At 39.2% G+C, this 22948-nt stretch overlaps 1 protein-coding gene across 2 annotated transcripts in view; it reads right to left on the bottom strand.

The window, feature by feature from the left end:
* Window positions 1-21493, bottom strand: part of nkain4 (sodium/potassium transporting ATPase interacting 4) — a 53784-nt gene extending 32291 nt beyond the window's left edge. Inside the window, exon 1 of one of the 2 annotated variants that reach the window (XM_079849836.1) lies at window positions 21156-21493. In XM_079849836.1, the coding sequence (XP_079705962.1) occupies window positions 21156-21209 (54 nt within the window). In that variant the 5' untranslated portion in view covers window positions 21210-21493. The remainder of the gene's footprint in view (window positions 1-21155) is intronic. The other variant, XM_079849837.1, reaches the window with a different exon arrangement.
* Window positions 21494-22948: the final 1455 nt, after the last annotated feature.

The following is a 22948-nucleotide window of genomic DNA, read 5'->3' as shown; positions in this document are numbered from 1 at the left end:
TTCAGATGCACAAAACTTGAACAGAACAATCTTTAAATCGCCACACATTTGGAGTCAGCGGAAAAATTCCTGATCGTTTCAATAATGGCATACAGACTATCAATTTTACCTGCATCTTACAGGCTTTTTTAACCTACTTAACCTTTAAAAAAAGCTGTTTAGCACGACTTTCAGCCATAATTGTGGTTCCAGAGTTGTTTAACAACAGACAACCAATCAGTGACTTCCTCAAAATTTTCATGAAATATTCAGCGTCTAAACATATCGAACATGACAAGTACGCTTGCTTAGTCAACAATTTTTGCTTTTTTGACTGTTGTTGATTATCACATAAAATACAAAAATAACCATTGGAGAACATTTTTATTAGGTTATATCACACACACACACACATGCAACATTCTGGAAAACATTAAAGGGATAGTTCACTTTGAGATTAAATTTTGGTATGTTTTAGCTTACCTGAAGGGCATCCAAGATGTAGGTGTCTTTGTTTCCGCAGTAGTTTCAATTTTGATATTTTTAGGTCAAACCGTTATTGAATGACAGTCATATCATGCAGGTCTGTGGTCACGGTCTCAAAGAGCATGCACAGAGTCCAAATTAAAACAATTCGCCATCGTCCAAATTAAACAATTCCCCATCGTAAGTACACATTGATGGCCTAAGACACGAAACGAGCGGTTTGTGTGAGAAAACGAACAGTATTTATCGTTTTTACCTCTTATAACACAACCACGTCCAAGTGATCTGAGGGCGGGAGCACATCCTGGTGTGTGTCGTGTGCGCAGACTGGTGCATAGATATATACACTAGATGTCGCCTTGGCTACGGCAGTTCATTGGAACGAATGTCTTTAATGCAACTTCTAGTGTATATATATCTATGCACCAGTCTGCGCACACGTCACACACCAGGAAGCGCCCGCGCCCTCAGATCACTTGGACGTGGTTGTGTTATAAGAGGTAAAAACGATATAAATACTGTTCGTTTTCTCACACAAACCGCTCGTTTCGTGTCTTAGGCCATCAATGTGTACTTACGATGGGGAATTGTTTAATTTGGACGATGGGGAATTGTTTAATTTGGACTTCTCTGTGCATGCTCTTTGAGACAGTGACCACAGACCTGCATGATATGACTGACAGACAAGAACGGTTTGACCTAAAAATATCAAAATTGAAACTACTGCGGAAAAAAAAGACACCTACATCTTGGATGCCCTTCAGGTAAGCTAATACATACCAAAATTTAATTTCAAAGTGAACTATCCCTTTAAGTCCGAGAACATTAGGAATTGGTTTCCAAAGAAATAATCAAAGGGGAACCATACTAACATTAGGGGAACATTCTGTATTTGATAGGCTGGAGTGATTAGACATTCCCACAAATGGACAAGCAGTTATAAAACATCTGTGCTTTTCATGCGATCATGCGCTTGTCCAATTAACATTATTAAACTTATAAACATGCAAATAAATATGTTATCGCAGAAATAACAAATATGTGTGAAATCTCATCATAAAAGTGGTTTAGAAGAGAGATTTTGATTCAAAAACTCCGCAATAAAACGTAAGTTTGCATTAATGTAATGGCTATTTCTTCAAACGCTCTTCACCTGGTTCTAAAGAATCGCCTCTGAATAATAATCAAGCATCTCAAAGTGGTTCTTAAAACTAACAGATCAAACAACTTTACTCGAGAGTGTGTGGACAGTCCCCTGATAGAGGAACACAAGGGTGGTGACTACAGACAAGTGGGCGCGTCCTGCTGTAAACGCTGTTTAATGAGAATCCAGTGAGAGTGTGACGTGTGTGTCGCGAGCTGGAGGGCCGATGGCTGCTGTGAGAAGATGAAAGAGGAACAGAGGAAAAGAGGAAAAGAGGTGCAAACCTGCACTGCTCGCAAAAGTAAATGAAGCTGTGATAAATGGTAATGAAATGGAAACAGTGTTGGACTAATTAAACAACCCTCTTTTACACTTTTATTGAATTGCACTGAGAATTATTCTGCACTCTTAAATGCCAATTAAATGTCAAACAGAAGGAGATTAAAATATTGCCTAATTCACCATAGTGATGCACGTAGGCGAGCTGGAGATGACAGTAATTTCAGTGATTATAAACACTTTTTCAAAAGCTATATTTTTGGGGTTTAAAGTCAGCATGAAACAGTCTTCTATTGTGATGTACTGTATATCCGAGTGAAACCTTCTCAAACAAGGAAAAAAATTTAGAATTTAGTTTAGAAATTTGGTAGCTTTAAAGAGCAGGATGGGTTGTGATTGGCTGTCAATGTTTTGTTACTCATCAGCTTCTGAAAGTGATTCCAATGATATCGTTTCTCTGTGCCAGTGTGCCGTTATCGTTATAGTTGTGATGTGGACTCTGCTATTCTTTTATATTTAGAAGAACGATTTTTAATACTATTATCATTATACTTATCATCCTTGGTGTGAACAGGCCTTAACCCCTGTAGGAGACATGTATTGAAACCACACATAATGTTTGTTACCAGCAGGGCTGGGGGAAAAGAGATCTCCAGCCAAAGTAGCACAGGATGATCAAAACAGACTTTTACGTCTTAAGGCACCATTCCAAGCAAGTAATTTAACAAATAAACTTGAAAGCACTTAGAAACTAGTCCGCTTCTATTTACTTCCTGTCTGTCTTGCTGACATTTCAGAGCTTAATGCCAGGAAACGCATCATCCCGCCTGACAAAGACCAGCGCCCTATATGAGCGCGAGTGCCAGGGGATTGTGGGACTGTCAGCACATCACAGACCTGGCAGACACAATTAAGCATCTGCCATGATGGCTTGATCAGAGCTGAACGTCTTGGACAATGTGTGGAGCAGACAGCAGGAGGAGATCACACACACACACACACACACACACGCACAGACGAGTGGACGGGGCAGGAAGTGACAAAAAACAAAGGGAGTGGGTGACGGATGAGGAGAAAATGGCTACAGATGAGAGTGGAAAAAAGGATACAATGAGGAAGATGAAGTGATGGGGAAACAGACTGGTGGGACGTCAATGAAAACAAGTGACAAATGACTGAGAGGGAGAGAGAGAATAAAAAAGAAACTGACAGATAAAACAGAAGTCTGTTCCAGTAGAGTCAGTGTCTGCATGAGGAAAGTGATGCCTTGCAAAATCAAAAGTTTGGACTGGGAAAATAGAGAAATAATACTTACAATAAAGATTTTTGGAGTACATTTTACAAGAAAATACTATTTCAGTTTCGTCATGTTTAATTCAATGTGTTACTTGCCGTTTCTTTGTAATTCTTTGTGAAATTTCAAAGTAAATTTTAATATACACCAATTTTAATATATAAAACATTAAGCCTGTTTTAGGACCTCCTCCTATTAAGATATGGAGCAAGTTGTTATATTTTGCACAATAAGACCAGGACCATGTACTAAGAAATCAATTAAAAAGCCTATTTTCCCAAACCCATTTTTCATTTCATGTTTACTTGGTCTCACTATTGCTTTTTTTTAAATTCAGACTTACATTTAGCACAGATATTTAGTGGCCAGACTCTCACCCATCAGTAAGAAACACTGAATACTGACTACAATCCAACTGCAGTACTCACAAGCTAATGGTGTCCAAGTTCTCGCCAGAAAGACAAATCAAAACGACAGGAGGAAAACACAACAGGACGACTGAGACCATCAGTAATGGTTTGAGAAGCCAAAATCTGGGAAAGACTGTTATTGGTCAGTGCTGGAATTTGGCAGGTGGTGCGATTGTGGTTGTAGAGTTTTGGAACGGCTTCAGTGTTTATGTGTGATCTATCCAGCCTATAAAGAAGTGTGTTGGGTTTTGGGGTCGTCCCAGAACAGATTGAACAGATTAATCTGAGAAAATGTGGTCGGGTCAGCTGGGGCCCGAGACGTCGGACTAGAGAGCTTCAGGCTTCCATTTCTCTGTATTCTCCAGGCACGTAACACAGACTTAAAGAGGAAAATCAGTTTCTACTGCATATACAGTCAGGTTTTATGAAAAGCTCATCTTACCAGCAATGAATTCCCTCATTAATGCCTGCTAGATGCTGTACGATTTCGGCAATCCTATAATAAGATTACAAATCACACTGTACGACATGGATCTAATGAATGTATGTAGACTGTATGATGACACCTATTGAATCATAGGCTACGACACGTATAGAAGAATAAAACATCTTCATCATGCGCTAGTGGTAAACAAATAGGGCAAGATGAATCACACTTTAGCAATTGTGGTTTTCATGTGCACTGAAAAAAAAAGAGGAGGAAGTGAAAGAGGAGAATATGGACTTGGTCATGGCTAGAGAAAAGAGGCCAACTTGGCCTGGCAATTTTGCAAATGGATCTTGAGGAAAGTAGTTTTAAGATTTAGTGCCATGTCACGTTGACCAATATGCAATTTCATGTTGCATTTTTATTGGTTAGTCAGTCAGTAGACGTGGGTTGTAGCGGCAAACACACTGTGAGATGATCATGCTAACCTTCTGACACAGTCTGTGATAATTTTCTGATAATCTTTGGTTGTAAGACCGTGACAACAGCCGTCTTTGAAAATCTCTCACTGTACGACGTATGAGCACCGTTTAGGAGCCACAACCACGGAAATTGCCACAATTGGTCATCTTTCGTCTGGGATGTGTACCAACGGGTTCACACAAAGTCTGATGCTACTAAACAAAAGCAATTTTTACACCGGCACTGGCCTGCAACAGACGCTAACCAATGCTCACAAGTTACAACTATACAGTAAATACTCTAGAAAGTGTGAGAAGTCAAGAGATGGCATGTTTAGTGTTTCGCACATGCAGTAAACAGCTAATGATGGAGGAGGAAACGCTCTCTTTGACTTGTGGGACTCATTAGCACGTGCAGGAATGGCGGAATGCTTTTAGGGGCTGAAAGATGAAGCAGACGTTCCTGGCAAAGTATTCCGATCTCCATCATATCAGATTCACTCCCGCTCCTTAAACCAGCCATTTCCCCTAGATTAGCTTCAGCTAGCCCACAAATCAACTTGTGTAATGCACCTTTTTGTCCCTGATCGATTACCATGAAGCCATGCGCCGCTGCGGTAATCATCTGTTTAAATTGGAGCAAATCCCATAAAGTGTGTGTGTAATCCTTCAAATCATTCTGAGAAGATTTTTACTAGGGTGTGACAACAGAGGTATTTGGGAATAGTCCAATAAGAGAGGGAAAGAAGTTTTCCATCTCTCTCAAGTAACAATCAAAAGAGCTTTTGTTCACCGCTAATAAATCTGCAAAGCTTCTTAGCAAACGAGAAAAATCCTATTATACAACCTATTATATACAGGCCTACTTTATGCAATATACAACCAACATTTGAACTGTACTATGCTACATTTTTATCACATACACTACCATTTAAAACTTTGGGGTCAGCAATACTTTTTGAAGAGATTCATACATTTATTTATAATGTTACAAAAGATTTCTATTTCAAATATATGCAGTTCTTTTGAAATGTCCATTCATCAAAGAATCCTGACAAACATGTATCACGATTTCAATAACAATATGAAGCAGCAGCACAACTGTTTTCAACAATGATAATGTAAATGTAATCACATTAGATACTGCTTCATTTGACCATCAAAATGTATAAGCAAGCATATTGCATTGTGGGATACAGCGTTCCTCAAATGTAGTATCCTGCATAAATAGCATAAACCATTTGGTATATGCTAACAAAGCTATTGAGACACACTCACACCACCCTCTGTGTTTCTGAATGATAGCGAGGGTGTGATTTCCAGACCGTGACCCGTGACGGCACCCATCTATCCATCCCGTCCCCTCTCCCTCCTTCTTCTGACCCACATCAGAGAGATCAGCCAAAACCTTGGGGAGGTCACCTCTTTTCTGCCCCATCCTTCCTACTGATAAAGAGGTGGCTGTTTTCCATCCTTGATAACAAGCCTGCTGTACAAACATCACACTGACATAAATCTGAACAATTCAAAGTCTTTCCATGACCCTCCGTTTCTTTCCACTAGCTGGAAATCTATTTCATGAAGCCCTTTCTATTAGTCTCAGCCTCAGACCGCACACAGTTTGTCCCGTCCATCTGATGCATATTGCACATGAAAATAGCAAGAGCTGGCTGAAATCACCAGCTCCACTCTGATTGGCTGGCTTTACACATGTTGCGGAAGTCCAGAGTCAGAAATCAAAGGAATCTTGGGACAAAATGGGTCTGAATGGAACTGTAGTTGGTTGCTTTAGATCAGCGGTGTCCAACCCTGCTCCTGGAGGGCTACTGTCCTGAAGAGTTTAGCTCCAACCCCAATTAACATATCGGTAAGCCCCGCCTCCCTTAGTTACTGTTGCTAACTCGGACAAACAAACAGAGTTGCTAACTGTCTTACAATGACAGCTGTCAGTGTGAAAAACGTTTTTTTGATATATATTGGACACAGAAGGACCACCTCTCGTTGAGGAACAAGCAAGTGATATGCCAGGGAGGGATATATAAAAGATTTTAAAATAAATATGGAAGGTAACAAGATTAGTTTGGAAGTGAGGGTTTACAGATCACTATGCAAGTGGGAAAAGCCTCATGTTACGGTCGTCACGATCACAGATGAACAACATCCAGGATCAACACTGTTCATGTACCGCAGGGTGAGATTAAATGAATTTACATTTAACCAGTTTAATATGGAGAGGCACTGAAATGTAGATGTGTTAGCTATTTAGGTTTGGACTCACTAATTTAATTGTAACTTAATAAGAGCATGACAACCAGAAAATGTAATTTCTGGTTTTCATCTTCATTGGGATTGGGGTTAAATCCTTAGGGAACCAGGTTACTGCGCCCACATCAGTGATATTATAAATAAACCGGGCTTCAGTCGTATTGCGCAGATAATTGGTCCGTTCGTGCAAATCTTATCACGCTTTTGAAACGCGCTATTGAACGCGTGCACGGTACGGTGATTCAAAACATGAATACTCATGTCCAACCACTCAGGATACCTGGAATCAGTGTTACAAGTACACCAGGCACATCGTTTTACCATGTTTGTAGCATAAACACCATCAAACCGATGAGAGCTTCGGATCTTCCAATGTTTCTCTATACAGCTGAAACCTAAAGATGTCTGAGTTCTGGTCCCCGTGCAACTGATACTCAACTGCCATTGGCTCATCTGCGTTCGAGGGGAGGGCCTTACCGATAGGTCAATTGAATACACCTGAACCAGCTAATCAAGGTCTTGGCAATGCATACTAGAAACTTCCAGGCAGGTGTTTTGAGGAAAGCTGGAGCTAAACTCTGCAGGACAGTGGCCCTCCAGGAGCAGGTTTGGAAAGACCCCTGCTTTAGATGCTGTTCAGACGGTCTCTGTGGGTGGTTCTGGGGCAGAATAAACTACCGCTTAACACCAGTAGAGCATAGCTTTGATTTTTCATATCACAATGACAATTAGAACATTAGAAAATTGAGTACTTTCATTTTATACACTGGTTCTGAGCTAGATCTGTGGGAATTACTTCAAACCCAATGTTAATTCAATGAAAAACTGACAAAATTAATTTTTATTTCACAGGCTATGATAACACTGAAAAAAAAAAAAAAAATGATTGTAATACATTCCCTTTGAAGCTAAACGCAGCGATTGCATTTTATTTTCAAGCCACAGCAAAACTGCAACAGCTGCCAGGATGTCTTTCATCAAAGTGTGTTGTAATTACGTCCCTGTGGCATTCATCATTGTAAAATCCATCATAATTCGCCTTTATTTGCAGTAATTAACTGCTCCAAATCACAGTCAGCTGTCCAGTTGATAAAGCCGTTAATTAGAACATCACAACATGCGATTACAGCTTGTACAACATAGTCAGCAGCTTTCAGCCAGCGAATTCTGTCCAGACCCATGATATTTAATGACATACTGACAAACGTCTCTGCACTGAGGAATTTTGCATATGAAAGACTAACGCATATACGTTCAGTAACAGAAACACGGTGAGGGCTTGTTTATTGCTGTGAGTAAAGCCATCTATCCACAACATGCATATATAAACACGCACTCTCATCTCAAACCAGAGCACGTGGAGGATTTACACTTCAGAGTTCAGAGACCTCGAGGTCAGCAGGAAATCAATGAAGAACTCAACCATTTGAAATGATAATGGACCTGCATCTGGAGGCCTGTGGATGCTCACAGGCTGTTTAGTCTCACATAGCCAGACCTTTGACTATAAGCATAAGGTCCACACCACAGCTTATTCTGCCTATTTATACAGGAAGAGACCTGTCTGACTGATATGTAAAGGCCCATTAAGACCAAGAACTACATTGGTATCCTCATGAATGTACAATAATGTTCTGTTTATTATAAACGCAAGCTGCAGTTTTGTGGTCTGTCTCTTTTAATGCTCAAGTTCTTTAAAGTTGGGTGAATTCTGATTAGCTGTCAATGTTTTTATCATTCATCAGCTGGAAAAAATTGTTCTGAAAGTGATTCCAATAATAGCGTTTTTCTGTGTTGTTATCGTGTAGTTGTGGTGTGGACACTGATTATTAAATCTTTATAGACATAGTTATCATTATAGTTACGGTCCTTGGTTTTTAAGTGACATTTACAGACACAATGAAATGGAAACAGTGACAGATCTTTTCTTTGGTATTATGACGTACCTTCAAGCGAAACAGATTTTCGAAAAAGATTTAGGGAGGAGACTTTGTTCTTTGCATTGGTTGTTGATTGGATGGGAGCAGATCTGAGTGCGAGACTGCAATCTTTTTATAAGTAAGGGGAGGGGTTTAAGCAGATTCAATGATTGGAGAAGTCCAGTGTACATCACCAGAGCTAAAGTCTGTTGTCTTCACTGAAAAATCGAGTTTTGATTGGAAAAATTCATAGATCTAAAAAAATAAAAATGCATGGAGGAATCATTCACAAGAGGGTCTTTCGCACTGGAATAAAGTTTTCATAGTAATCGTTGATTGACCGAACGCATGCTATTTTTAAAAAACTCGTCACTTCAGAGTTGATACTGCCGGCATGCCGGTGTCAGTGCAAACCAGGAAAATGGCGTTTGGGAAAAATGTTGTTCTCGGGAGACCGCCCTGGTGGCTAGTTCCTATAACTGAGTTCCTGTAACTACCCGGAGCTAAAGCCCCATAAGATCATAAATAACATGCATATAGAAAATAGGTTGAATTTTTATTTCACGCCAACTTTATACAATACACACATTTGTACAGAAAACAGCTAAAAAAAAAAAAAAAAAACTATGGAAAATGTGTGTAGACTCTGACCAGAATTTCTGCCTGTTCAAAACAAGTATTATGCAAAAACTAGCTATTTGCACAGACATAACTACATAAAACACAACAGTTCTGCTCATGTAGATCTACTTTTTTTGCTATGTGCCTCAGACAAAACTGAGTATCTTTCTCAAAAATTAATTAATTTCTTTTTCACTCTCCCCATCCAATCTCATGCAAGGCATGCTGGGAACTAAAAATCCCTTTCCCAGTTTCAGCTATTTTATGTTAACAAAAAATATATATTGTAGGCAAGCAACCCCAACGCAAACTGATTAACTAAGGTTCTAGTTCCCAAACTCAAGTGAATCGCACACAAATAAATTCACTTCTAGAATAAGCTTATTTTAATGAATAAATTTAGCATGTAAAAAAAACATTTTATGATCTTTTTTCAGCAGTATAACAAAACACAGATTACATTTTAAGCTGATTTGAATATTTATTCTTATTCAGCATCACCACTTCACTTAACTCCTCCTTATTTTGCATATTACAAGCACATCCCTCATGATAGCTTGATTTCTGATGCATAATTTTGGGAGGTTACCATGGGAGCCTCTCCACTAAACAGCTCATAGAAGGCACTGAAGAGAGAGAGAGCCCTCTGGTCTCAGTGTTCAGATTTATAATTGGTTTCTTCAACAGTGAAGGTGAGACGAGGAGGAGCGGAAAGTCAGCACACTCCGCCCTCTGTCCCTCTCTAAGCACTGATAAATCACACTCTCCAATCAATAATTCACACATGTTCAAGGAGGAGGAGGAGGTCAAAGAGACAATTAGAGACAGACTCAGATAAAGAGAAGAGCATGCTGGGAGAGAACGGAGATTGAGGAGTCTCCTTTACATTTATAAAAAAAATATTCATTTAGAGCTCTAGCATAACTCTCTCTCTACAGCCCTTCTGAAGTACTTTCTAACAGCGACCCATTTAAAAAACCCAATGACATATTGCCTATTGTTTTTCACCTGTACTATATAGTCGGGTGGTGTGCATATTAAGACGCAGGGCATGATTTGCTACTTGCCGGTCACTTGCAGGTTTTATTGGAATTTGATTGGACAGAAGTCTGTGTAATCATCAGTAGTTTTGGTCCTTGTACATCTGCAACAATGTTTATAAGTACACTAGAATATAAATGACCTCAAAGTAAATGGTAACGCTTTACAATAAGGTTTCATTTAACATTAGTTAAAGTGTAAGTTCACAGATTTTCAACCCGCTTTGTATTGTTGCAATGTCAGTAGTTTATGTAAATGAACAAAGGTTTACTTTTTCTCTGTGTTACCTGGACTGAGAAATTCATGTTTATTTGTCAGCAAAAGTATTTTGACAGCTCCAGGGCTTTTGCGAAAACTTCTTTTGTAAAGAGTATACTTTCGTAATTTGTATAAGACAGTCTGATCAACAGAGGGTTATTAACAGAACAGTTATTGTAAGGGTAGGTTTATCACTGAAAATCATAATTTGTCTACTATAATCAGCATTATGGTAGAAATTGAACACTCTGGCATCCGTTAGTTTATACTAACACTTTATTGTTAGTTCATGTTAGTTAACTAATTTTAAATCAAATGAGACCTTGTGGTAAAGTGTTACCAAGTGAACATACAAACTAAAATATGTGAAAATTGGCTCTTTAAGAAAACATCCTAACAATCATTGATTAACTGACAGATTACAGTTAATTCCCAAAGAGTTTGCCATTAGCATGTTGCTAAGCTAACTACTTGATATTCTAATATAGGCACACAAGTAGGCTATTATGTTTTTAAATAATTGAACTCGACCACTGTGAGCTAATTTTTCCCCCATCACCTTCTCTTCTATAGAGTATCATATGATCAGTCACCTTTCCCCTCAGAAATATTGATCAGCACACGGGTGAATGACTGGCCTGCTGTTGCACTCAATACAGGGGCTTACATTTTTCAGAGAGCGGTCAATATTAGTACTCAAGGCATCAATCGACCCTATTTAGAAACATCTTGTTGTGGACTCAGCAAACAGGTGGTCCAAATCAGTAGTCACGGCTGGGTAATGATTCAAAAAGACAAAATGCAACATTTAGCTAAGCCAGCTAGCTTAGCCACAATGCATTATTGACAATGTGGACAAAATGCATTGATTCATCTATTCAGACAGACAGATGCACAGTGCTGCTGATATCAGCGAGATAACGCATGTGAATGACTTTCTGTTTGTATTTAATTTCACTTACATTTTATTATAGGTGTGAACAGGCCATAAGATTTTCTCGCACTTCCATTTTAGCCCGTTCTTGTTCTGAAGATGCTGTTTGTTGGAGTTACAATCAATGTCAATGTTCTCCGAGACGACACTCCTGTTTGTCAACTGGCCAATCTTCACAGTCAGAGACCTGACACAATCAGTTTTCCACAGTCTGATAGGAAATCAGGATTGAGAAAGAGAGAGAAACAGAGCGCTGCTTCTCAAGCTTAAACATTTCATCTATAACTCAACACTGATGGTCACAATGGGAGATCAGGATGTCAGTAAATGTAGATGGAAGTCAGAGGTCGAAGAGATCAGTCGGCTGTTTGCTTGCTGGTGGGGTGTTGATAAAGCAATGATTCATATGCATTGACAGTGTTGACTGCATGCTTGGGTAAGCACAGAAATGGAAATTCATTCATATCCATTTTAGCATCATTTGGTGTCTTGAGAATTTCTGGGATATGAGCAAAACATCATATCAGGCGCTTCCATTTCCATTTGCTCTTCATTTACATGCATTCATTTTGACAGATTTTTATCAAGAGTGACTTTCTAGATGCATTTAATGTATTTCAGGGCCTGAATTTCGGTGCAGGATTGCAGCTATTGCACATAATTTTACTCATTCCTGCAGGTTTTGCACCAACATTCATTCATTATAGCATGTAGGTTGAATGAGTAAATTAATCTACACAGATTATCAAATCAGTAAATTTGGAAACTTTCTGTTAGATGTAATTTCACGAATAGCATGAGTGATTCAGAATGTCTTCAATAAAAGCGAGCTGCACGCTGTAATACAAGACTTTCGCTCGTGTTTCGGGACAGTTGACAGAATTGTCAGTTGGCCATTCAGGCCAGTGTTGCATTGACACTAAAGTTTATCATTTGCAAGTCCAATTTAAACATTCAGGGGATTTTAAACCATTCAGATCTCTAAACGACTTGTGTGCTCATGCCCACAGCGCACACATAAAGCAGCCTCTCAAACAGCAAGTACCAAATTAAGCCCTTTTTCAAGGCTTATTGTGCTTAAACAGTCAAATACACACAGTGTTTGTTTTAGCAGGCCATGTTTTTAGTTATATTTCAACTCATTAGATGTATGTGCCTTTACAGTTAAAGCGATCCCAGTATGCACTGTAAAAAAAACTTATGGATTAAAAATGACAGTTTTCTTTTTAAGATTTGTGTGACAAGTATATTACACCCGTTCGAGTATCAAATAGTTAGCATAGCAACATGCTAAGATCAAACTTGATTGGAACCAGTTGTTTCCAATGCAGTGTTCCAAGTTCAGTCTCTTACAAAGTTACACAGTAAGAATGTTGCCTTAAATTATACTTTAGTTTTGACACGAACGTACAACAAACAGCCGACAGCTACCAATGCAAGCAGCTCACTGAGTTGTTGAACAGAGCTAGATTCGTGAAGAAATATTTTTCATCTCAATTGTTGTGTGGTTGTAATAAACGTCTGAGGCACTATGGCGATATTGTTTTGGTCTAGAGCTGCTGCAGTTTTTCTCTCTGCTGGATCCCTCAACGGGCATGTTATCCATCAACCCGTATCAGGCATTCCCGAGTTACACAGAAGCATTAGAAGCGTGTGTGTTGTGTGTGTGTGTGTGTGTGTCTTTTTCTGCCGTCTCATTCTGATTCAGTCCACAAATTACACTTAATAACAGCCTGAGTGCATTAATGAAAGTTAGTAATTCAGAGTACATAGATGTGAGTGAGGGAGAGAGAAAAGAGAGGGTGGCACTCTTTGTTTTATAAATATTCATCTGCTTGTCTGGCTGGGAGATGCACATTGGGTGTTGGGCTGAATCATATGCAAATCAGCTGATAAACAGAGCCGCACATCTCCGCGCTCATTTGTCTGGGAGATAGAGGCTGCCGTCGGGTCTCGTAAAACCGCCGGGCGTTTCTAACTCCCCTAGCTGTCGTGAAATAGCCAACAGGGGCAAATTAACCTTTACAGGAGGGCAAAAGGTTCCATCAACATAACCAATGAACCCCTGTAGCCCTGTAATGACACCTCCTGAGCAAATTAAACCACAAATTACCCCGTCCTCACATTTTTACTGCCCTCCCGCGAGAGTCTTTGACTTTGTGAAGTCAGCTGGTCCACGTTTCCGCGGTTTCTCGTTTCCAAAGGGAACGCTGTTTGTTTAGATCATTTGCCTCTCAGTGGGGGGTTAAGAGTAAAAACACATGACATGTCAACTTTACGTCTTATCGATGGACCAAGAGGAAAGAGGAGGCCTGGTGGGCATGCTGACAGGACCTTTATTATACATGTGTGTACATTACAGGAACGGTTCAATACAAGTTAAGCTCGTCACAGAATCGGTGACACACTGTCAATTACCACAGAATTACTGCAGTCAATTACTACTAGAACTGAATGGTGTTCGGTTCTGTTAACGATTCGTGCACGTGTATTTCTCAACTGATATGGACGAAGCAACATACTTTGAAAGAGTTTCCTGCACTACTTTCAATAGAGAGCTGGGATATCAAAGGCAGCGAAGCCTCCAAAAATCGATCAGATGAAGGTACCTCAGGAGAGAGGAAGTGAAACTAACATTGCATTCGGACGTGCTTTGATCCCTTCCTACCTTGGAATGCGTCCTCAGAAAGCAGCATTTATAAATATTTGGACGCAGCCTTTGATCAGTGTAGGAGATCTCTGATTGGATGTTCAGCTTAGTGAACCATTGCACAAGAAGTAAAACGCCAAGCGATGAAAGCAAGCAAACAATGAAGTTGAATGGAAAAATTGTAAGCAACAGCTGCTCTACTAGTTTCCCTTTTTAAATGATGAATACAGGCTACCGCCCCCTGCTGGCATGGAGAATTATTCCTCTCACGTTCGCACAGAACAGATGTTATCTGGCCGTTGGCTGTATAGTCTTTGCGGTGTGTTGAGGGGCAACTTTTCAGCCTAGACACAGATGACATGAGGCGACACCCCAGTTGGCTTTCATCGCTGCCAGTTCTTTATGAGATGGTTCATTTTAGTGAATCAAAAAACATACAGCTTTCAGCTAACTGGGAGCTCCTACCATCTCTAATCTTTTGCAGGAATTGCAGGACCATTCATTATTGAACATCTCATCATTTAACAATGGAACTGCTTTCCTTTATCCAAATATGAATTACTTAATAGTGATTTGTATCCCTAGCCACAAGACTTATTTGTGCTGATCTGTGTGCAAAGTTATATTACATTTTTCAACTCCTATTATGACCTTGAAAAGCCGGCAAGCTTTTGCATGATGGTTGCAAGTATATCAGAAAGGGACTCCTAAAAAGCCAACTAAAAAGAATCACGATGAAAATGCATACAGTAACCAGATGTTGTCTACCAAGAACAGAAGTGCCATTACTAAGGATGATTTAGAAGATATAAGGGTCTAGCAACAAAAAAAGTGCATATATTTGGTTTAAAAACTCACTGCAAAGCCTTGCCACATAGACCTCAATTATACGTTCGTTAATTAAATTTTCGGAGAAATGAAGATTATAATGCTATCAATGCAGAACATTCCTTGAATCTGAATGTAAAGATCTATTCAACATCCAGGCCTCGATTTGACGTGTGCGATCCTCCTGACCTCATTACTGTATCTCTCCACTAGACTCTCTGCTCTGCCATAAAGAGGTCAAAGCCACTGCCATACATTACCCACAGTCCATCAGTCACTTTCTCTTTTCACCATTAAGTGTGTCTTTTCCTCTCTAGTCACCAGTGTGTACAACACGGCAAGTACAACTCTCTTTCTTTGACTGATTAGCCCTCCTTTTCTGGCTCGCTTCAAAGCGTCTCTTGATTTCTGCCCTAGTTTGTTTAGTCTCTTAAGGAAATACTGTAGAGGAAATGTATTGGACAAGGCAGTGTTTTGTGTATGTGCGTGCACTTTTAGACATAATCTCCACCTCTGACATACTTAAAGGATTAATTCACAAAAAAATGAAATTTACTCACACTCATGTCATTCCAAATCCACATGACTTCCGGAAATAAAGCACAGAGACCAAAAAGCACCATAAAAGTAGTCTTCCATACGACAAATAAGCCCTGCTTCAAAATTTCTTCCTTTGTATTCCACAGAAGAAAAGTCATACTGGTTTGGAACAAGAGTTTCATTCTTTGGTGAAATTTTCCTTTAGGTCAAAGATAAAAATTCAAGCTGCTTGTTAACAAAAGAAAGAATTTTTAATCAAGAAAGCCTCATTATTAAGCTTTGGCTAGATACAGACTAAATTCCTCCCTGGTTAACCACAAGTCCCCGCACAACCCAACCATGCGAGAGATGTGGTAATGAGAGATTCACGGAGAACAACATCTCAGAATTACAATGAACTCGATAACTGTCCAGTTCACTCCAAACGTAGTGATTACTAAGTCCGTGTGGAGAATGCCTGTAAGAAAAAAGCAACAACCAGGGAGTCTTTAAACCAGATGCTGACAGTTTCATGTGCTTTTAAACAAACTCCCCATCAATTACTGCGAGAACAGAGATATGGAGGAGGAACCAAACCAGATGTTCCTCAAGAGCAACAAAGGGTAAAAATGTCTGAGGAAGAGGATGTCTGAGGAAGGTCCTTAGCTAAACTTGTACATGCCAATCAAATGGCATTGCTATGTGGTTGCGAATGTTTTCTGGCTAGTTTGCTTATTGGACTCACTCCAAAGTCTATATGATATTCTGGTTAAGGATGCAGTGATATTGAAAGACATAAACCGAACAGAAACAGAGGTAGCGACAGATCTTTTCTTCCGTATTGCGACGTGCATCCGAGTCGCAACGGATTACCAAAAAAGTTGTTGATTGGATTTTGAGTTGTGAACAATGCACTCAAAAATGAATACCAGATTCAAGTCAATTGTGGAGGGACGGGGTTAAAGCAAACAAAACCATTGGAGAAGTCCGGCATACGTCACCAGAGAGAAGTCTACAAATGAATCCAGGCATCACAACATTATAAATGTATGTACAGCATCAATATATTTATTTTAAGATTTGATAAAAATGAAATTTAACATTAAATCATTAGTGTTTTTAAAGGCTAACTTAAAGTTAGATTTTTATATTGTCTAAATCTAAAAATTTGCATAAATTAATAGTAGCAATTCTGAACGTTACTGATTCATTCAAAAAGCTCTAATATCGTCCGACAACCGATACAGTACGGATTGTGTATCGCTAATTCTGCTCTCCAGATATGGATCATATCTTTCCCTCAGTGTACATTTTTCATCTGTATTATAGTCTGGCCAGGAAAAATTCATCCGATCACAAATTGTGAGAAACAAGTTATGAGCCAAAGTTTATTACTTAGCGTTAGGAATTTTTTCATATCTCCTAATGTCACTTTAAAGTAAAAGTATAAATCCTTAAGTATAAGCGCAACAGTAATAGACTGAAAAAAAAGCTGCCTTAAATTACAATCAACTTAAATCATTTCAACTTAAATTACATTAAACTGACTTTAAAAAGTCGAATTTTGTATAACTTAGGGTTAGGGTTAGGGTTAGAAGTAGGGTTAGGGTATAAAAAGTTAAAAATTGCTTAACTTATTTTAATTAGTTAAAGCAATGTAAAAACATATGTTGGCATAACTTATTGATCATATAAAAAGAAAAGCATCAATCCACCAATCATCCAGTAAATGACTAATATTCGCAGTTAGTCTAACAGAGTTTTGTGATATCGTTCCACTGAGAACAGTACGAGTGGGAACAGTAGTAACTGCCGACTCGTTCGGCAAACTCTGTGACATCAAGATAATAAGATCTCATAGGAAGACAGAGAGCAGAACTACATCAAAGCTCAGGAATGTTTTCCCCCCGAGGTGCCTAAAATGAAAAGAAGACGGACCCTGTCAAGCTCAGAAGGTCTGACAGTGTGACGTGTGGACCGAGGTGTATTACACATCTGTCTTTAGGGGGGCAGGTGTCCACGGCTTTTTAATGCTCCTGTCAGAGAGGATTGTGGGAAGAATGGACAGCACCTCTGAGCATTACGCAAGCAGTGCCATGTAGAAAACAAGAAGTGTCTACTTCACAGTGTCAACAGCAGTTACATTTGAATAAGGTGCAATCAGTCCCCTGCAGCTGTTTACCGGTGTAGGCGTACAACGCCTGTTTACATTGTCGTGGGATCAGTTCAGTTGTTGAGACTGGGATTGCGGATAGGGGAGGTCGAGTGAAACAATGCAAAAAGCAGCCGCAATACTTTCCGTATGGAAATTAGGACACCAGCCACTCACAGCAGAATGTTGATGGCTGACTTTGAAGTCAATATAACATTTCACTGACATACAACTTCTATGAACACTTAAGCTAGGATAGAGTATCCGATGAACCAGAGCGAGCTGCAATAAAGATTAAGCGACAATTACAGTGTAATAGCTTCTTGAGGAGAGACGAACATCTCTCTCTTTGACAGGAACATGGGTAGATCTAACTAATGACTAACCACTGAAAGCTCCTGCCAACTCTATCTAGAGTGTAAACAGATCAATTTAGTGCCGAGGTGCTTGCCGTAGAGTCCTTGCAATGAACTTTCACATACTAAACTATTGTTCAAAAGCATGTAAACATAATACCCTCTGTGTCAACTCAGTCGGATATTTATAGACACTTCATCCTGACCTGAAGGTCCTCTTTCCATTTTTCACTTGTTATGAGTTCAACAAGCCTGCAAAAGCTCTGTAAGTTTGTAGGTATTTTTTTGTATACTAATTCTCTTAAACCGTAGTGACAAATCTTTACTTCACCCATTAGCATTAAGGTTTGTATCAGTAGAAACCCGGTAGTATTTTCGAATGGCCGTGCTTCCCTCCCTCATGTCCCCCTGAGACGAGAGATTTCTGTATTGTGTGTCTGGAAAAAAAACTCAGATGACGCAAAAATCGTCATTTAGCGTCATCTGAGGCGAGAGACTACAGCCAGTAGTAGGAGTTCGTTCCGCATGTCTTCAACCCGCCCATAGGGGGATCTCACGATAAAACGGCGTCTTTTCAGTTTCGAGTCAACTAGTAGCCTAGTTGTATCATTTCTTCCGATACTGCCCTCTGTAACCGGTAGGCGTGGCTTGGGAGTGGCCTCGTAGGGCAGCGAAGCAAGTGCATTCTGTTAGTTGTTGTCTTTCATCCACATGAGCCAAAAACACATTCTCTGGCTTTTCTCAGTCTAGACGGCACCAACTTCTAAAATAATTTCACATTTCTAATACATAAATGACCCAATTTAAATACACATTCATCTTTCCAGCGGTGAAATATCCCTTTAAGTAAAACAGATTATCGACAGAATGTAGGGCAGGACTTGGTTTAATGCATCAGTTGTTGATTGGATGGAGGCAGATCTGAATGCAAGCTTATCATTTGTGGAGGGGTGGGGTCTAAGCAGGCTAAATGATTGGAGAAGTCCTGCATACATCACCAGAAAAAGGTCTGTTCTTTCACTGGAAGTTATGATATTGATTAAAAGTTCTGATATTGATTAAAAGTTCTGAGGTAGGGCTGTGCGATTGATCGTAATTGATTTTTTGATTTTGGCTTCCAAAGATTATGAAAACTAGACAATGGATGTAAAACGGGTATTGGGCCACTTCCCCATTCCATCCAGCGCACCTTCCTTTCCTTCATAGCAGTGCGCTTTCGTTCCTTCCAAACTTAACATCCAAATCAGCCGAATAAGTGACTGTTGTAAAATGCAGTCTACTGTCGCTAAACTGCGGGACGTGCCTGATATTAAACAGTCATCAAAAGCGCATTAAGCCGCGAAAGAGATACTGTTCCCTAGGCGGCTCTTCGAGATGGAGCCGAACCATAGACTGTAAAAGCAAAAAAGCTGAACGCCCTTAAAGGAGAACTCCGGTCAATTTTAACATTGAGCTCATTTTTTTGTACATTTGGAGTGCTGTCAATACAGAGAACAAGGACAAAAATCGGTGTTGCCTACACCGTGTTATCCTCTTTTTAAAATGTGCACCCTGTTGACTTCAATGGGGCAAGTTTAAAACCTGCTTTTAGCCTCTTAACATCCTTGATGTGTCATTACAAGTGCACAGGTCATGTGAGTGATTCCTTCGGAGTGAACACGAGTGAATCTGACTGCAGTAGATGTGAAAGATATGAATAAAAAAGATATGAATAAAAATGATATTTATTTAGCCAGCGCTCATACCTGTATTTACATCCTGGCTGAATAAACATCACTTTTATTCATATCTTTCACATCTACTGCAGTCAGATTCACCCGTGTTCACTCTGAAGGAATCACTCACATGGCTGGGCACTTGTAATGACACATCAAGGATGTTAAGAGGCTAAAAGCAGGTTTAAAACTTGCCCCATTGAAGTCAACAGGGTGCAAATTTTAAAAAGAGGATAACACGGTGCAGGCATCACCGATTTTTGTCGTTGTTCTCTGTATTGACAGCACTCCAAATGTACAAAAAAATGAGCTCAATGTTAAAATTGACCGGAGTTCTCCTTTAAGCAAAGTATATAGCCTACTGTGGGCTTCAGATACACGCCTAAACGGTCAAAAGCCTACACACACAAACATGTCGAAATGCCGTTTTGGTAACCTCATGAACACAGTCGGTTATGTCTTAAGTGAGCAATAAAAGAAGTGTGTGTAACAGTTTATTGGATCCGTGCAGCTCTTAAAGTGACATCAGCCTAATAAACCTGCTGCAGTCATTACTGTTAATCAAACAATAAAAGACCAAGATAAAATCACTCACTGCTCTTGAATGAATAAACTGTAGTTTTAATAATGATTAGTCTATATTTAATGTACACAAATATAGAAAAACAAAATGGCTTCTGCATTTAATTCATGCGTGATTTGAAAAATATGGTTATACGGTAATATGGTAACACTGATATTAATAGTGGTGACAATTCAACAGATGTAGTTGAAAATCAGGTTGATTACTAGTCTGAATACTAGTTCTGTAATAATAATCATAATGTTACATTATAAAATACTCAAAATAAATATAATTGTATGGTTTGCAATAACATGTAATATTATTTCACATATATATATAAAATATTTATTACTGTACTTTCGACATGTATGCATGTATCTGACAGCGTTGATGCATTGAATGATCAGCATTCAAACACACATTTTGCCAGAAAAAGAAACCCTGTTTTAACAGATTTATCCAAAATAATTCATTGGTACAGTGTTGTAATCCAGTACTCATAAATTTGTATGACACAGTATGAGAAAAGTTCAATTGGGATGACTGAAGCTGCATTCGTGCAAGAGCAAGAAGCACTCAACTGGTCATAAAACTCTGGGCTATTTTATGAAGGGTCCAACTACTTAAACACATGTTCAAGCTTAACTCAGATCAAGACAAGAGTTCAAGGCAAGCACACACAATGTTTAAATAATGTACTCAATGTGTGTCCAGTGCAACAGCGGCATTACTACAACAACAAAGCAAAAGGCAGGCGTGTGTTATAACATAAACAGCTCACATTGGCTACATGGTGAACACATAATTATCGGTGTGAAGTGCACTATTTTTTTTTCCAGAAAACAAACTTACCAACTGAAACGTGCAGAGAAATATCAGGGTGCACCGTCCGCTGCAGCAGCCCATTGTGTAGTTAAAGCGAGATAATGGGATCCTGAATATAGCAATGAGTCTATGAGCAGAAAGTCCTAAACAAACACAGAGAAGCGCGTCAGTCTCTGTCCGACACAAAGCGGCTCCGTTCCCATTGTTTCCTGCGGCGCTCAGTGAAACGCGCGTGGAGGTGTGAAAGCGCGTCGCGTCGCGGGAGGAGTGTGTGAGACTCGGGTGTGAGTGAGTGAAGTGCGAAGAAAGAGGCAGAAAAAGAAGAAGAAGAAGAACAAGGGGTAGACGCCGGGGTAAGAGGGGCGGGGGAGCAGGCAGAGGGGGTGTATGTAAATCACAATGGCTTGTTCTCTCTCCCTCACACACACACACACACACACACACACACAGGCTGTGTGTGAATAAACCACAGCCTGTGAGTGTTGTAGTTTCGAAACCTAAAAATGTATAGGAACCATAGGAAAACCTTAAACCAAACAAGAGCTGGTTGTCCAGCTGATATCCCTGCCTGATCAGCTCAAAAGTGCCCAAAACCCCTCTGAAACCAATACCAGGTTGAGAGACAACCTAAAACCAGTAAACAAGCTTAACCCTTAATAACCATATCTAGAGACCACGTCCTTGCTAAAAAAAGAAAGAAAGCACAAACCAGCCACAGATGGTCCGCTGGTTCCTCATTTACGGGTCACACCCTAGCTACTCCTCCCAGACAAAAGTAGGCCTATTTTTGCTCAATAATATATTTTTTTATTTAAAATTTCTGTTTAGAGGGAATTGTCCCAAGAAGAAACAAACTTATAAATCATACAGAATGAGTTTTTATTATTATTATTTTTTTTATTTTTTTGAAAATGTAAAAATGCAGAAAGTTTTGTGTGATGTGGTTTAGGTTAGTGTAAGGGTAAAACATATGCCCTTTTTCAGACAAAAGTGAGGAAGAGCACCAGAGATTAACCAACTGGTCCTCATTGAAACCAGCGAAGACCATCAAACCAGTTTAGACGTGTGTATGTTTTTCAGCATTGATAACACAATAATTGTTAAGTTTTGCAATTCAGAAAATATAACAATCTAACAAACAAGCAATCCTACATTAGCCTAGTCATTTAGCACTGGTTTATACAAAATATTTTTATATTCATACTCTGAGATACAGATATATTTTGTGTGATCATCTTTTATCATTATTTGTTTATCTATTTCATTATTTGACGGTGATGACAAACACTGTTTTTCTTGAAAATTAATAATTATTTTTCTTTCTTTTTTCTTTTGTAACGTAAGTGGAGTTTAAAAAAGAGCACTGGCTGAGATACACATGTCAGATCACAAACTTTAGACAGAAAATGCATTGTGTGTCTGCAGTTGTGTCTGTTTAAAGTCTGCACTCTATGATTTTTAGATGGAAGGAACTAATGTTCGCCTCTTTGGAGTCTATTACCAAATCCAAGGCGCCATCTGCCGGTTGTTTATCAAAACTGCACCCTATTATAGTTTTTTTTTAAATGTGAGTTGTAGGTGTTATGTATCCCTTAATTGTTCACATTCAAATATTTTCCCCCTACATTTAAATCTACTGTATGACAGCAAATAAATGAGGAAATACTGTCAGTGCTGAGCGTAAAGCAGGATTTATTCTTTGCTGCTTTGACTGGTGTTGTAGATATGCACTTAAAGGGCAATGCATTGACAATTTTTTTTAGAGACATTAAGTTTTTATCAAAACATAACTGGCCAGTCTGTTCAGAGAGACACTTCAT

The sequence above is a fragment of the Squalius cephalus genome (genome assembly GCF_949319135.1).
Source record: "Squalius cephalus genome assembly, chromosome: 18".
NCBI classification, from domain to species: domain Eukaryota; kingdom Metazoa; phylum Chordata; class Actinopteri; order Cypriniformes; family Leuciscidae; genus Squalius; species Squalius cephalus.
The sequence above is the reverse complement of the archived record's forward strand: the minus strand, read 5'-3'. Positions and strand labels throughout refer to the sequence as shown.